General features: G+C 42.9%; 1 protein-coding gene across 1 annotated transcript in view; it reads left to right on the top strand.

Moving 5' to 3' along the window:
- Positions 1 to 15,297, top strand: part of Colec12 (collectin subfamily member 12) — a 178,055-nt gene extending 162,758 nt beyond the window's left edge. Inside the window, exons 6-10 of the mRNA XM_076836737.2 lie at positions 508 to 996; positions 1,939 to 2,075; positions 3,306 to 3,415; positions 12,076 to 12,221; positions 13,868 to 15,297. Of these exons, the coding sequence (XP_076692852.2) occupies positions 508 to 996; positions 1,939 to 2,075; positions 3,306 to 3,415; positions 12,076 to 12,221; positions 13,868 to 13,887 (902 nt within the window). The 3' untranslated portion in view covers positions 13,888 to 15,297. The remainder of the gene's footprint in view (positions 1 to 507; positions 997 to 1,938; positions 2,076 to 3,305; positions 3,416 to 12,075; positions 12,222 to 13,867) is intronic.
- Positions 15,298 to 16,833: the final 1,536 nt, after the last annotated feature.

The raw sequence follows: 16,833 nt of genomic DNA, 5'->3' as shown, positions 1-16,833 counted from the left end.
ATAGACAGAACTGTAGGAACAAAAACAGCATCTGGCACCAAAACAGACATGAAGACCACTAGAACAGAACAGAAGACACAGAGACAACCCCACATAAATACAGTCGTCTCATACTGCACAAAGGCGCCATTAACATACATTGGAGAAAAGAGCCTCTTCAACACTTGGTGCTGGGGAAACTGGAAATCCATAGGTAGTAGACTGAAATTGAACCCCCATCTCTCCCCCTGCACAAAACTTAACTCCTTTTTTAAAGTCCTCATCTACAAATACAGTCACATCTTAGGTACTAGAGATTGGGACTTCAACACGAATTTCGTGGGGAAACGATTTAGCCTACGACTAGAGCCAACAATAGTAAAACAGCCCCAGAAGCATTCTTCATTGCATATATTTTGCTAGATATTTTTTAAATTCAGGATAAGATAAATTCTTCATATGTTGAAACTCACAAGGGTCTTCATATTTATGTCATTTACTTTTTTTTTTTTTTTTTTAATGTTTTAGGTCCTCCTGGCCCCAGAGGTCCAAAAGGTGACCGAGGATCTCAGGGACCCCCTGGTCCAACTGGCAACAAAGGACAGAAAGGAGAGAAGGGGGAGCCTGGTCCACCTGGCCCTGCAGGCGAGAGAGGCCCCATAGGACCTGTTGGTCCCCCAGGAGAGCGTGGTGGCAAAGGCTCCAAAGGCTCACAGGGCCCCAAAGGCTCCCGTGGGTCCCCTGGGAAACCTGGACCTCAAGGACCCAGTGGGGACCCAGGCCCCCCAGGCCCCCCAGGCAAGGATGGACTCCCCGGCCCCCAGGGCCCTCCTGGCTTCCAGGGCCTGCAGGGTACAGTGGGCGAGCCTGGAGTGCCTGGACCGAGGGGGCTGCCGGGATTGCCAGGGGTGCCCGGCATGCCAGGACCCAAGGGCCCTCCTGGCCCCCCGGGCCCATCAGGAGCAGTGGCACCTCTGGCCCTGCAGAATGAGCCAACCCTGGCACCAGAGGCCAACGGTAAGTCTGAGCTTTCCTTTCCAGTGGGGGTGGGGAGGTGAGTGGTGAGTGTGCTCACCCTGGACTAATGCCCCTCTCCCGCCCCCAGTGAGGCACCATGGAGGCCACACGCAGCTCCTGCTGCTCTAACAGGCCCTGGCCCAGGCAGCTCACACACCAAACACCACCCAGTTCTCCAGTACTTGTTTATTTGGAGGAGTGGGGCTCTCGAGAGACCAGCACACCCTGGACACTTCCTTCATGACAGCCCACAGCCGGCCACTCCCTGCCATCCTGTCCTCATTTTAGTCCCTTCAGGCTGGGGACAGACAGTGCCCCTGGTTTACTTCGTCAGCACGCGGATGGAATTTCTGTGTTGACGCCCAGATTCCGTTTCTTTTTAAGAAGGTGTCATGGAGCCTTCGGGTCCCTTGACAATTCCACCTTTGGCAAACGTGTCATTAGTTAGCATCCAAGCCTGTGAGGCAGCCCCCGTTCCACTTGATTTGCTCCAGTGAGACTCCAGTTACCTTTGCTGTTCCAGGAGCCTGGGGTGGTTCTGGGTTCTCACATCCAGTTGTTCGGAGGTTCCAGAAGATTCCAGACTGACGATCTACATCTGCGCCTGCCCTGCTTTCCGTTGTTTCTGTTATTTCTATCACTGGAAAGACTATTCCAGGCACAGAGGAATAAAGAGTCAGTCATAGACATTCCCAGATTATGTGGTTTTACTACTGTGTGCTCTGCGGTGCACGTGTGAGGACTAGTCTTTACTCTTAGCTTGTCTGTGAACATCAGCCCTGGGCTCCATGTGGGGAATGGAGTGGCTTGGGTGGCTCCTGGCCTGTGGGTGACTGCTTACTCACAAGGAGCTGCAGCTTTGGCCTCATAACCATAGCTGAGAGGCTGGGTGCATTCTGTGTGTTTTTATTCAGTGCTTTAATTAAACCTTTGTATTCCCAGGCTGTCCACCTCACTGGAAAAACTTCACAGACAAATGCTACTATTTTTCGGTGGAGAAAGAAATTTTTGAGGATGCCAAACTTTTCTGTGAAGACAAGTCTTCACATCTCGTTTTCATAAACACAAGAGAGGAGCAGGTTTGTTTGCCACACACCTGGTGGGGGAAAGCTGTAATTTAAGGCTATGTTACCTCAGGAAATTGCATGCCTGCTGGGGAGTCCAAAATATCAAGAATTCATAGTCACATAAACATGGAAGGCTCCATTATGGAGATACTCTATCCAGTGACTGCAAGTATTAACAGCATTGATTGGAATTCTGTCTTCTTCCTGCCTCTGCCTGGGAGAGAGGGTTTCTGGAGCCTGGAGATGTGCGGCTCCTCCCAGTGGCTGTTGGGAGAGTCACAGTGCAGAGAAGCTTGAGGTTGTGGAGAAAGAGGCAGAGAACAGAGCACTTGGAGGGCTGGGGGGGTGGTGGGAAGCTTTGAGGGACTTGACATTTGGCCCTAGGGGGGTCAGGGAGAGCACAAAAGTCTGAAGAGGAAGTAGGGCCCACGTGTGACAACCACAGCAACCACTTAATAGACCCATACCATGTGCTGGGCACTTGGAAGACATTTTCTTTTTTAAACCTCTTTATATTTTCCCATTTTCTAGAATAGAAAAACAGGCCCAAGGAGGTTTAAATGCTTTATTCATAGAACATCAAGAAAATTCAGAGTTGAGATCGGGACTGAGGCCCAACCAGCAACAAGGCCAACGCTCTTCCTTTGGTACCACCCCATTCCAGTGACCGCTTTCCTTTCCCCCCAGATATCTCTAGCAGACACACCCTAAAAAATGATAAAAAGAGTTCTCCTATAGTAACTGCTAAGGAAGAGGAGAGCAGCTGAGCGGCTGGGCTTTAGAATAAGCAGACCCAGGCCCCATCCCAGCTCAGCCCTGTCATCTTTGGTAAATAGGATGTGGTAGAGGCTTAAGGACACACTGCACACCCCATGGCCATGGGACCTGGCCCAGAGGAAGAGCTTAGTAATGCCACGGCTATTCCCTGTCAGCAGCTCACAGCTGGGAAGGGTGACAGAAGGGAAGTGAGGCTTCACTCAGTGGATTCTTGGAGTTGTCTGGGTGATCTGGAGGAAGGGCATCCCTTTAATATCATTCGAAAACTTGGGAGAGGAAAAAGTCAAAGCCCCCCAAAACAGAGCCAAATGAAACAAGCACAACGGAAAGAAGGCAACAGAAGCCACTGTACATTTTGACAAATGTCCTCTTTAAATTGTCCCTTTTCCCATATGTTAGCCAAAAAATTCCCTCTGACACCTGTGCCAAGAAATAATAGCGCATCTGCACTGATTTATTTTTCAGCAATGGATAAAAAAGCAGATTGTGGGGAGAGACAGCCACTGGATCGGCCTCACAGACTCCGAACAGGAAAATGAATGGAAATGGCTGGATGGGAAGCCTCTGGACTACAAGTGAGTGCTCGGGAACGTCCCGTTGGTGGTCAGATGCACACCGTTCTGTGTGTCCACCTCTGGCCCATCTTCTTGAAGTTTCTTTCTTTCTGACCTTATATTCTAGGCCCTCCTCCCCAAGGCAGGCTCCTGGTACCCGGTGTGTATTTCTGCGAGGGCAACTGTGGTTGACACTGGCTATGCCATTGAGTAGGGTTTTCCCCTTTTCTTTTAATGGAGTGAAGTTATTTTTTTTTTTTTTTCATTTCTAAGACCAAAATCAGGAGACTTATAAAAACTTATAAAAGTACCACAGTATGGTACTTCTGGCCGATGTGTGTGTGTGTGTGTGTGTGTGTGTGTGTGTTTAAATGCTATCAGGAGGTTAATGAAGCCCAGCAACCTCAGGCCTGTTCAGTGTTGATTTCAGATATGTTTCTGAGGACTGGGGACTCCCGTCAGGATGATGCTGGCCTCCAGGAGGCTATTGGCCAGAGTGAGATTATAAACTACAAGATCTTGATGCTTCTACACATGGGAAACTTATAGGCACCACAAAGTTGCATCACAGCACCATCATCTCCTAAAGGTTGGAAGGTTCCCTGTACATCCCAGGTGGCCTGAGTTCTACAAAAGCAGCACAAAGAATGGAAGCACTTTGTAGTATCTTCTCACATCTCCCAGTTGGAAGGAAGATTCCAGAGTCACCTCCTACCCAGGGGTGTCAGCTCCCTCCCTAATCCTAGCCAGGGACCTAAGGATGACTCAATTCTATAAATTTGAATTTCACTTCTCCCTACTCTGATCTTGCCTCTTCTAGGTGAGGAAATATGTGACGAACTGTTCCAAGTGGGGCAGAACTTCTAAAAATCCACCTCTAGAACCATTAATTTGATGAAAGCAGAAAAGCCAGGCTCTGCAGAGTCTCCAGCAGGCCCTGGATCTCACCACAGAGAGAGTGTCTGAGAACAGCAAAGTCCCTGGGGCTGTTCCAGGCCAGGAGAGGAGAAGACAAGAGTGTTCTGGGTTTAAAAGTGACACAGGTATCCAGGCAGGTATCCCTGCATTGGAGGGGGGGCAGTAGGCTCAGAGTTGATGGAGAAACCAGGTAGAGTTTTAAGAATGCCTCTGCATGCATATGAGCATGCACATGGGTAGACAGGTGGCTTTGTACTTTTAAATCCTCCACGTGAAGTACATGACTACAGAATATAGGTGGAAACCAGAATCGGGTCATCTCCTAGAAGAAGAAAGAGACCAATTATTAAGGTAGAGCGTTTGAAGGGTTTAGATCTGCCCTGTAGGTGAGCCTCATACTACTCACTAAGGCCAGTGGATATCTGCCTGCTGGCCCGTCCGATTCTCTGTCTGCTCTTCTGCACCTGTCCTTGCGGGGAGGAAGCTGTGCCCTGGCACACTCTGGCACTCCAGAATTCCCTGACACCCCATCAGGAGCACTCAGAACAGCAGGGATGCGCTTCAAGAGACTTAAAACAGTTTGGGTGTTGACGTCTAAAACAGGAGCTATGGAGGTTTGCAGCTGGGAATGGGAAGCAAAGATTATTAGCGGAAAAGACAAATCTATTATTTTTTTTGACAGCTGAGAGCCAGGATATTTTAAAAGAATTGAAGGGAGCTAAGGAAAAAATCCATCTTCTGCACTTTTCTCACTAGCGTGAATGGAAAAAAGGTCTGGGTTAGACTCACTAAGAAATTCAATCTTAAGCCTTCCTCCAAGAAAAAACTGAATTGGCCCATATGGAATGGATTGAGCTGGTATAGTACTGTCCTCGCCAGCTCTCCCAAGGTGAAACTCGGCTCCTTTTCCCTGGGATCCAGCAAGACTTATGTGATTTGGGGAGAGAGTGCCCACGTTAGTACCTGGTCCCTAAGAAGGATTACATCACCAGACACCTTACTAGGAACTTGTCCCCAGCCACAGCCACTCTGGAGCCTTCTGCTAGCTCCGGCTCCTGCGCCCCAGCCACAGCACAGACTCTGTGTCTCATTTTCCACCCAAAGGAATACATACACATGTATAAATCCCCAGGATCAAATTCTAAAAGCAAGAATAAATTAGGCAGACATCGTATGAGGTCTCAATAACTGAAGGCTAATTTAATTTGACATATCATAATAAACACTGCTCAGGCTAGAGAAACAGGCAGTGTAGTCAAGGAGAGGAGAAGGAGCACATGTGTTGGAATCAAGCAAGATCTGGGTTCCAGGCCTTCAACCTGATGTCTCAAGGTCCCCTGGGAGTTACTCAGCCATGCAACATCTCAACACCCCCAGGTATAACATGAGTTTGACAAAATATCTGTGCCAGAATTTTGAAAATTCAGTGATATATATATATATACATATACATACACATACAGACACACACACACACATACATATACTATATAGGTATAAATAATATGTGTAAATATATATCACATATTTGTATACATGAATTTCTTAGTGAATCTACCACAGGCCTTGTTTTACCTTTACGGCAGTGAGAAAAGTAGAAGAGATGGATTTTGTTTTTTAGCTCCCTTCAACTCCTTGTAAAAAGATCATGATTTTCTTTGACTGACAGAGAAATAACTTGATCATTTCCTTTAATCTCTGCCTCCCATTCCCATATCTAACCCTCCACTGCTCCTGTTTTCAATGCCACCACCTAATAATAATAATAATAATAAATATAATCATGTATGTATATATATATATGTGTGTGTGTGTGTGCGTATAATATGTACACACACATATATATGGTATTTAGTACAATGCTTGCAATGGGGAGTTGAGAAATATCACCTGCAAGTATTGGTACTATTATTACTAGTATCATCATAATCAATATAGTATCATAGTTTGCAATAATCGATATACCATTATAATAGAGTACTACTGTCCTGAATTTCCATATTGTACAATGTCCTGACTGAGATGCCACACACAGTATCTCACACAAGTCTTATGAGAGGTGTGTAAAGAAGACAAGAAGAGGACAATTTCCTGTCATGGTATCGGCACAGAGACTGGGCCTCCCCAGTATCCTATCCCCAGATGCTTCTTCATCTATTCAGGTCCAGCTTTAGCCTCCTCCTCTCTGTTTCTGAGGGCTCCAAGCAGAGAGCCATGTATCTCCCTTTCTCTCACCACCAGCAGTCATTTCAGGGTCTAGAGATCACAAGAGACTATTATGAACTATTACACACCAACAACTCAGATGACTTAGAAGAACGAAGACATTTCTAGAAATGTACAACCTATCAAGAATGAATCAAGACAAAATAGAAAGCCTGAAGAAACCAGTAACAAATAAGGAGACTGAAGTAGTCATGAAAAACCTCCCAAGAAAGAAAAGCCCAGAGGCTTCACAGCTGAATTCTACTCAACTTTCAACAAGGATTAATACCAGTCCTCTTCAGCTCCTCCCCAAACCAGGAGACAGCCCTGGCACCATCGCTCCAGGCCTTGCTCAAGCCACAAAAGAATTAAGTGCCTTAGCTTCCCTCTTACCCTTTTCCCAACACACACACGGCCCTTCTGAAACTGTCTAAGGGTTTTGTGGTTGTTGTTAAAGAGGAAATAGTCAAGGAATAAGACTCTCTCCTCAGCCTCCCAGCCTCACTGTGCTGTGCCTGCTGAGACCTGCTGGAGAGGAGCTACTGGAACAGACAGATGAAAAGCAACACTGAGGTGGACTAGATCCCAAAAGCTCAGGGAACAGACAGACCTGTACTCGGGTTTATAGCCCAGAAACCGTAAAGCCTGACTCACCACATCTGACACTAGTTCTGCACTGGAGCAGGACCAGCCGGGGAAAAGGACCTCATGAGATGCACTCTGCCATAGCTTGGGACAGTGCTCGGGCACACCAGTGCCATTTCAGCACAAAGATTGACCAATGACATAGAGTGACAAATTTCTTTTGCCTATGAAGGACATGGTTTGGTTTGGTTTTGTTTTGCTTTAAATAACCAATCAACAAATCATAGCATTAAAAATAAATAATAAACCTACCCTCCTTTCCAAAAAAAAGAGACAGTTGGATGTCTTACAGTCACACACATTCACATGTCAACACACAGTCCTGTTTTTCTCATTTCACTGCGTATCTGTGAAAACTTGATTCCTGGCCAGCACCTGCCCCCTGACTGGAGATCGGTGGCGGGGGGGCTATTCATAGTCCTGAAATAACATTTGATGAATTATCCTGGAGTGTCCATTGTGAACCATCCTGTGTGCTGGCCTGTGGGGTCTTTTTGGAATATGGAGGCAACAGTGTGGGTAAGAGGTGTTATCTTTGTTCTCAGGTGGAAAAGATAGATTTTCAGGCTGCGTCATAATAAAGGGGATATAACCCTAAAAGGGGATATAGCAGGACTTTGAAGGAGATTTCAGCATTATCTTCTCAGGAAATGACAGAACAGGTAGATAGAAAATTAGTATGGATATGGTAGACATGATCAACTAACTTGACCTAATTAACAATCCATGAGACATTTCACCCAACAGCTGCAAATACTTTCTTTGCAAGTGCATGTGGTATGTTCACCAAGATCAACTATATGCAAGCCCATAAAACAAGTCTCAATAATTTTAAGAGAAACTGAAATTACATAGAATATGTTCTCTGTCTAAAATGATTAAATTCAAAATTGATAACAGAAAGATCATCTGTAAAATTCAAAATGTTGGGAAATTAAATGAAACATTTCTAAGTAAACCACAGATCAAGGAAGAAATCACAAAGGAAATAGGAATGTTTTAAAAAATGAGACTACAACATGTCAAAAATTTGTGGTACGCAGCTACAACAGTGTTTAGAGGGCCATTCATATAGACTTAAAATAAGTACATTGGAAACATTTTTTAAAGGTTGAATATCAAAGATCTAAGCTTCCACTTTACTAGGGTGGAAAAATAAGAGCAAATTAATCCCTAAATGAGGAGCACAAGGTCCTTGAGTTCAATCCCAGCACCAAACATACACACAAGATAAAAAAAAGGAAAGAAGCAGTCAATACCAAAAAAAGCAATGAAATGAAAAACAAACAACAGAAAGGATCAGTGAAAGTAGGGTCACATCAATGCCAATATTTCTACTCTTCATGGAGTAAGTGTAGGTATACCATTTGGTAGCTTGTCATTGTTAATGAAGGCTGGATATGTATGGGACTTAGGGTCTGCCCACCTGCTCCAGGCAATACATCTTGCCCTAATGTGCTTATAGTTGCTCACCTGAAATCACCAGAGATGTGAGAGTCTTCCTAGAGCTTTCCCCAAACACTTTATAATCTCCTCTTCCCCTCCATCTCCTCTGTTCTGTCCATCTGGAGATCATCTGTCAAGTTTTGAATAACAGTTTTCATCTTTATCTCACAAAGATCAGACATGGGTTGCCTTTCCATCCATGCAGACAGCTCCATATCACATTACATGTTGTGCTTTTACAATACAGAACCACAGGAAGGCAGGGACCAGAAGAGAATCTTCAGTTTCTTCAAATTCAATAATAGCCCACGCCAGTCCACACTTCCCATTTCTGCCAGAGTGGGACTGGCTGAGGCTACAAGAGAGGAATCCTCCACATCTCCCTTGTGTTGGGAGAACATTCCACTGCAGAGAAACGTTTCTCATCACTAACTATTTTCTGTTCTGAGGCCAGGTCCTTACCAGCAGAGGTTTCTTGGCCATGTGGCCTCAATCTTGTGGTTGATGAGAAAGTCGTAAGTTGTGAGGTTGGGAGGAACTCTTCCCAAGACTGGGAACACATTTTCTGCCCACATTAGAATGACCCCTTAAATCTGGGGGTGCTCGGTACCACTAGCTAATGTGCTTATGTATTTCCAGCTCAGTGGAGATGCCAGTCTAGGTGTTTCCAAGGTCCCTGGTGTATTTGGAAGCACATGTGTTGCTGCCTAGTGACCTCTGTGATGTGTGTGTGTGTGTTGTAATAGGGGACTCAGGGATTTTCAGCACAGGCTTCAGTCTTTCTTCTTTCCAGAATCTTTCCAGGGTAAGGTGCTATTTAAGCTGACATTCTTTTACAAAATATATACATTCTGTTTATCTGGCATGTTCTGTTCCATTGTATTGTAAGCACACAGACCTTGGGGTTTTACCACAAGTCACTCCATGGGATTTTAGCTATTTCAGAGAGATGCTCTGAGACTTTGAGTGCTCAATTTACAAGATGAATTGCCCCTGCCACTGGCTTCTGGTTGCCCACCTCCCACTCGTGCTGGCTAGGCTTGTCGTCCTAAGAAAATCCTTGAGCTCTGTATGTGAAGGATTCCAGTGACCTAGAAAGCCAAAAGGAGAACAGTGATAAAGCCATCTCCTTATCACTTGGTTATCTTCCGGTCTAGTTTGTGATCATCTTTTATCTACTTAGCTTGCCATGACTTAAAAGAAAATGCAATATAAAACAGGTCTTCTAAACACAAAGAAGCCATATGTATAGTTTGCCAATTAACAGAGAAATTGAGAATATCAAATGTTCCACTCAGGAATTGTAGAGCTCCAGTTTTGTAAACAAAATTAGAATCAGCCCCCTTCATGTTACTGGCAGAAATGGATGAAATGTACATGAACAAGATCAAAACTACTCGAGCATGATTGACACTTCCAAGGGTGTCCTGCAAGGTGTACAGAAGTGCGCGCGCACGCATGCACGCGCATACACACACACGCATATAGTAGACTGTTTCTTCCTTCCCACTTTCATCTGTGTCTGGCATCACAGTGACCACCTGAGATTCTGAATTGTTATATAAGTTCCTTGAGAGCTGGGACTTTGTGCTCTGCAATGCTTTGTTGCCATCACTAGCACGTAGTAGGTACTTTATGGGTATGGAGTGAGTTTTCTAATTCTCCCTAAGCATCATTCCATTTTTTTATTCTCATCAACCATCAGTTGATGGTTTTCTCTAAATTATCTGCATCATTAGATTTATTTCATTGAGATCATTTTATTTTTTAAAATCCCAAGACACATATTTGGGCTGGAGGATGTCAGTCGCTTTCCTACCCATTGACAATAAACTTCACCTGTCCTTTCCTACTGCCCTCTGGTTTGGGGATCATATTGTCAAAAGCTATAGGGCAGTGAGTACCCCTTGGGTGACTTCAGGATAACCTCTGGCTGATGGGTAGTGATGTGAAGAACCTGCTGCAGGTGTTCTTCCAGATCCACCATGTGAGGCCAGCTTGTCCTCTTGGGCAAAAACCACAAGCATCTGTGTGTGAACCTGCATCTTTGGAAAAAAAGAAAAAAAAAGTTCATCTTCAAGAATTGAGTGTGGAAGCACAGCTAATTTACTGCACAAAAACAGAATAAAGAACTGTTAGCTCTGGCAAAGTGATTCTTTGAGGAACAGCTTCCAAGGTAACAAGCCCCAAGTGAACTCATCCTAAAGAGAACTTGTTCTGAAGAATCTTGCCTCCACCAGCACAGCCAAACTAGCAGGTTGCAGCGAGGAAGAAATAAAGAGTCAACACACGCAGATCTTGAAGATAAAACATCTGGGGTCTGGTGGAGCGCGGTTCTCTAATGGAGAAACAGGTCTAAAGAATTACACCAGCAATCTTTATTATATATGTCTCTAAATCAGATTAAAGACTATGCAAGCATTATTCTTTGTATTCATGAAAGTTACAGAGTTAGCAACAGTATGCAGCTGTTTCCTCAGTTACATTCTACAGTTGCAATGTGCAATGTTAGGAGCATTGTGCAGCTCTCAAGAAAGTCCATTGTTTAAAGTTACTAATTCGTGGGCAGATTCAGGAGCAGCGGAACTGGTGAACATTGTGGTTATCTTAGCAAGGAAGTTCCTTCTTTCCCAGGAGCTGCTGTGCCTGAGAATAAGGTCAAAGCTGATAAGACTCTAGTGTGGAGGACATCGCCATAGCAACTGTGCACTATGCCTTTGCACAGAAACTTTTCCAGTCACCAAGTATCCAATCTCAAACACTAGTCTCCCAGTCACTGTCTCACTGCTCTCCACAGAATCTCTCTCCCCGCAAAAAGGCAGTGAAATATGCAAGTCATCTTCAGTGGGGTTAAATTACTATTTCTTTCTAAAGGAATCAACCATCCACATCTAGCCAGAAAATCGTTTCCAGTTGTTGTCACTGTAGGTTCTTGTGAATGCCTATCAAGGGTCTCTCTTCCTTGATGCTTTAACATGTGAGGGAAACAGTATCCATGTGTACAAGCATCCCTCTGAGTTCTCACAAGCAAGCACGCGTGTGAGACAGAGCATGGGTACGTGCACATCTACATACCCACATCCCCAGAGGTCAGCATTCCAATACACATTAGGAAGCCATTCATCTCATTGTGTCACAAAAGGAGTCACTCCCTCAGCATTGTGAAGAAGCTCCATGAGTTGGATTTCATCATGGCAAAGATAACAAGCCTGCAGGGCTTGCCATGCATTACCCATGGCCCTGCAGAACAGCTGCTTCTGATTCTCAATAGAGTATGCCCTGCTTTCAGACAGCACCCTTTCATTCCAGGACAAATGACATACTTCAGGTTTTTTTTTTTTTTTTTTTGGTGGGGGGGGAGTTGGTTTTTTGGTTTTTGGTTTTTTTAACATTCCTCTGCTGCTAGGAAGCAAAGCAAACCTCTGCATTACTATGCAAATAACACTCCGTTTCTGTTTCTTTAAAAGAAATTGGAAAGCTGGACAGCCAGATAACTGGGGTCATGGCCATGGGCCAGGAGAAGACTGTGCTGGGTTGATTTATGCTGGACAGTGGAATGATTTCCAGTGTGAAGACATCAATAACTTCATTTGCGAGAAAGACAGGGAGACAGGTAAGCAGTGGATGGGATTTATGAGGTCACTGCAGAGCTCATGTCCTGTTTCAGGGACAGAGGTAGTGAGGGGAAGGACTCCAAATGCAGGCTCTTCAGTTAGGTTTTGATCTGGTTCTGCTACTAACAGTGGGCTGGATTATTAATCGTCAGGGAATAATAATAGGATCTTGCTCATTGGGTTGTCGTTAGGACTTACAGAAGGTAATAAATGTACCAGATATATAGGAAGTACTCAATGAATGTCAGACTAACTGGTCCAGGTCAATAGCTTATAATATTGTCACTTAACTGTTCTTTAATATGGCACCAATGTCACATCTGGATTGTGTACACATCCAATCCATGTTAGCCAATCAGTCAATTCCATGTATATTTATTGAGCATCTACTATAGGCCAGATGTTGTGCTACATAATGGAGGGATAGTGTGCATCCCTTACAAAAGGTCATAAGCCAAAGAGGCCTTTGGAGATTTTCCTGACTTCAAAAGATACTTATCTAAAGCTTCATTTAATATGTTACCCTCTTCAGAATGGGGCATCAGCCAGGTATGGTGATTCACACCTGTAATCTCAGCTACTTTGGAGACTGAGGCAAGAAGATCAAATGTTCCAGAAAAGCCTCAGCAACTTAGCAAAACCCAAGAACATCTGAGAATGAACATCTTGGTTTTCTTTTCTTTTCTTTTATTGTACTGGAAATTGAACTCAGCATTGCTTAACCAATGAGCTACATTTCCCAGTCCTTTTTAATTTTTCTTTTGAAATAGGGATCTCACTAAGTTTCTGAGGCTGGCCTCAAGCTTGTGGTCCTTCTGCCTCAGCCTCCCAAATTACTGGGATTACAGAAGCGTGCCACTGTGCCCAGTTTCTTAGTTTTGTTCATCAGAACTATATTTTGTGGTGGGAGATCAAGGAAACAAGGAAGGAATGCTAATATGGGATTTCTTTGGGGAATAATGAAAATATTTTCTACTAAGATTAGACTATTTCTAATAGGAAGAAATTTGTGAAAAACACTGAATTATAACACTTTAAATGGGTGAATTGTATGATTCATGAATTATATTTCAATAAAACTAATATTTTTCAAAGTGGTTGACAAAACCCTCAGGTATATTTTGTTTTGATTATTTTTGGAACTATCTGGGATTCAAATTATCCATATATCCATTTAACAGTCAATTACTGGTTACTTTCGATGTGTCAAATATTGTTCCAAGTGCTAGGGATCACGAAATACATAAGGAACTACACCCTGGTAAGTTGAGGAGAGAAACGTGAATATTTAAATGAGAGATTACGGTCAATACCGACAATCCGGATTTGTAATTTGTGTAACTTGTTGGCCTTCTGAGATTTGAGGAAGGGCTTCAAAACAAAATTTAGGGTCTGGGGATGTGGCTCGGTGGTAGAGCACCTGCCTAGCATGTATCAGGCCCTGGGTCTGATTCCCAGTAGAGCAATAAAGGAAAAGAAATTTAGCATTGACTTAATCTGAATAAGAATTTCTAGACTTTTTTTTTTTTTAAAGAAAATGTTGAATGATGTGTTTTTAGGATCTTTCCTAAATATTTCTCCTTTAGGAAAAATTAACTTTATTCTGTAAGCAAAACTAATGTCCATCCTTATTTTTCTCTTCTAGTACTATCATCCGCATTATAATGGACTGTGATGTAATAACATGAACACATTTCCAGACAGTTTCTCAAAGGCAAAGGATGCTCCTTTCTGATTTCATCACCTTCTCACCAAGTTGGGGGAAGAGAAGCACTGAAAGCTAAGTACTGAAGAAAATTGACAACTAGTGTTTGCCATTACCCAAGGACTTGGGTACAAAAATGTTCCCCCAGTATGATATGTCAATTTTCAGTGTGCAGATGGACTGAATTACACAGATTTTTCTCAGCCAATAACCATACATTTATACAAATGTTACCTTCCAACATGGAATGTTCCAATCAGAAAGACCATCATTGGTTGCCAAGCTACGGGAAGAACTTAAACTTATACTGTGTGAACAGTACCTTACATTTCTAAAATCCCAAATGTAGGAAAAATACACAGACATACAGATATATAGACCAACTCTTAGTAATAATATGAAATATACTTAAAGAGCTTTTAAAACTTTGTATTTTTGTACAAAATATTTGCCTTTTACAATTATTTTCCTTTTTATTGGCATTTTACCAATATAATACATGGAGCCAAAGAAAACAATAATGGTACTAATAAAACATCCTAGTTTTTTGTCAGATTTAATTCTACCTGATGGCAAATAATTTTTTTTCAGTTGTGGTTTAAAAATATAATTAAATATATGTGTATATATATATTTTTTAATGTATCTTTTTTCAGAACAGTGAATCTCTTGAAGTGTCTAGAAATATCCTTGCAGGTTTTTCTGATATAAATCAAGCCTGAGCACATACATGGCTCAGTCAAGCAGGCTCTGTCTTCAGCCCATCACCTGTCACCACCTTCGATGTGTGTCTGGCCAGCCCCAGAGGAAGTGGTCAATTCAGAATGTGCTTTGGCTTCATGTTGGTGGAGCAGGGGTGATGGAGAGGCATCTGCAGGGTAGGGAAGAACCCCAGATCTGGATGTCTGGAAGGCCCTGTTTTATGGCTGATGTGGGAATACACATGGTATCAGGCCCACCCCAGAGCTGATACTCAACTGTCGAGAGAGTATGGTGTCACGTCAGCCAAAGGCAGAGATACTGGAAAGATGGAACCCATTATATGCTACCTGGAACACTTGTCTGTCTTGAAGTCAGATTCCAAAAACAATTCCAAGGCACATGCACGAGGAAATACAAAAATAAACTTCTGGCCTCTATCTTGAACTTTTACAAAGAACTTTTCCTCCAAAACCATCTTCCTTCCACTCCTTGACCTGCCTTTGAAAAGTCTACCATGAAAAGTGCTGATATAGGGCACTGAGTATAACTGTTGCTCAGAGGGAAGATTCCATCCAACAGACTCCCTCTCCCCACTCCCAAGGGTCTTCCCAGCAGTGCTGCTACCTAACCCAAATAAAATGGCGAAAGAATAAACAATTTGACTTTCACACCTGCACCTGTGTTGCTTTGTCTCTGATCCCCATTTCTGCCGCTTCACAGCTGGGAAAGACCATCTTCAGGCAAATTTATGCTCTGATATCCTGTCCAGGTGGCCTGGTCAGGCTTTCAGGACACTGTCTCATGAGCTTAAATTGTAGGAGCTTGTGACATGAGGCAGACACAAGACCTCTTCAGACTCAAGAACCTTTTTTTTTTTTTTTAGAAATATGGAAAATTTTTATTTCTGGAAATAGGAATGTGAACATTTTGATCTTTAAGTGCCAGGCAATTTTATGTTAATGAAAAAAAAAACAAATAGAATTAGCCAATTTTTTAGAATCATTCATTCAACGGGATTCTGCTAGATGCTGAGGATACACTGGATAATGGATAAGGATGAGTCAGTCATTTGTCTCTCAGCCTCATTCCAGTCTTCTCTACCCTGAGGCTGTCAAACATCTTTCCCAGGACTGCCAAATGAAAAGAACTAGAAATCAAAAGTGGGGAACATGTTGAAAAGTTATATTTGTTTTTATTTATTTTTCCTAAGGCACTGGGGATTGAAACCAGGGCTTTGAGTATGCTAGGAAAGAGCTTTACTACTGAATTATATCCTGGGACACGGGTCCTTTTCAGCCTTCAGATTCAAACTGAAACTTTAGTTTTCAGACTGGAACTCACACCACTGGCTTATTCACCTGGGTCTCTAATTTGTTACATACACAATTAGATACACACATACATGTATTCTGTTTCTCTGCAGATCCTAACATATATCTAGGAAGTTTGGAAATCATGCAATGCATTTTTCCCCCCTGGTACTGGCAATCAGACCCAAGGGTACTTTATCACTGAGCTACATCTCTACCCCTTTTCATTTTTTTAAATTTATTTCTTACATACATGACAATAGTGGAATGCATTACATTCATAATTATCCATTCACAGCACAATTTTTCATAACTCTGTATATAAAGTATGTTCACGCCAAATTATGCCATTATACATGAGCTCTCTTATTTTTTGCATTACAATTTTTAATACACCTTTATACCACAATTTATCATATCTTTGGTGACTCAAAGTAGGGTAGGGAGGGAGAGCAAGGGAGGAAGATTACCTCTAGATAGGGAATAGAGGTGGGAGGGAAAGGGAGGGAGAAGGGGAATAGTGTGGATGGTGGAAGGAGATGGTCATCATTATATAAAATACATGTATGAAGATGTGAATTTGGTGTCAACATACCTTATATACAAACAGAGATATGATCAAGAACCTTTTTAGATTAAACTCAGTCCTTTTTTTTAAATGCTACTCCTATTTTTCAAATGTTAATTAAGGTTTGTCTTTGAAAGAGGGCTGAGAGTCATTCATTGACACAGCACTTGCCTAGCATGCATGAGCCCCTGGGTTTGATCTCTAGTCCTACAAAAGAGAAAGAAAAGTTGGAATTAACTATCTGATGCCATCACCAAAATAGAGTCATGCCAGCTTCCACAGCTGCAATTATTCCTCTCCCAGCTTAATAATGACATACCGAGTGC

Source organism: Callospermophilus lateralis, chromosome 17 (genome assembly GCF_048772815.1).
Source record: "Callospermophilus lateralis isolate mCalLat2 chromosome 17, mCalLat2.hap1, whole genome shotgun sequence".
Taxonomy (NCBI): Eukaryota; Metazoa; Chordata; class Mammalia; order Rodentia; family Sciuridae; genus Callospermophilus; species Callospermophilus lateralis.
This window is presented reverse-complemented; position numbering and strand designations above follow the sequence as displayed.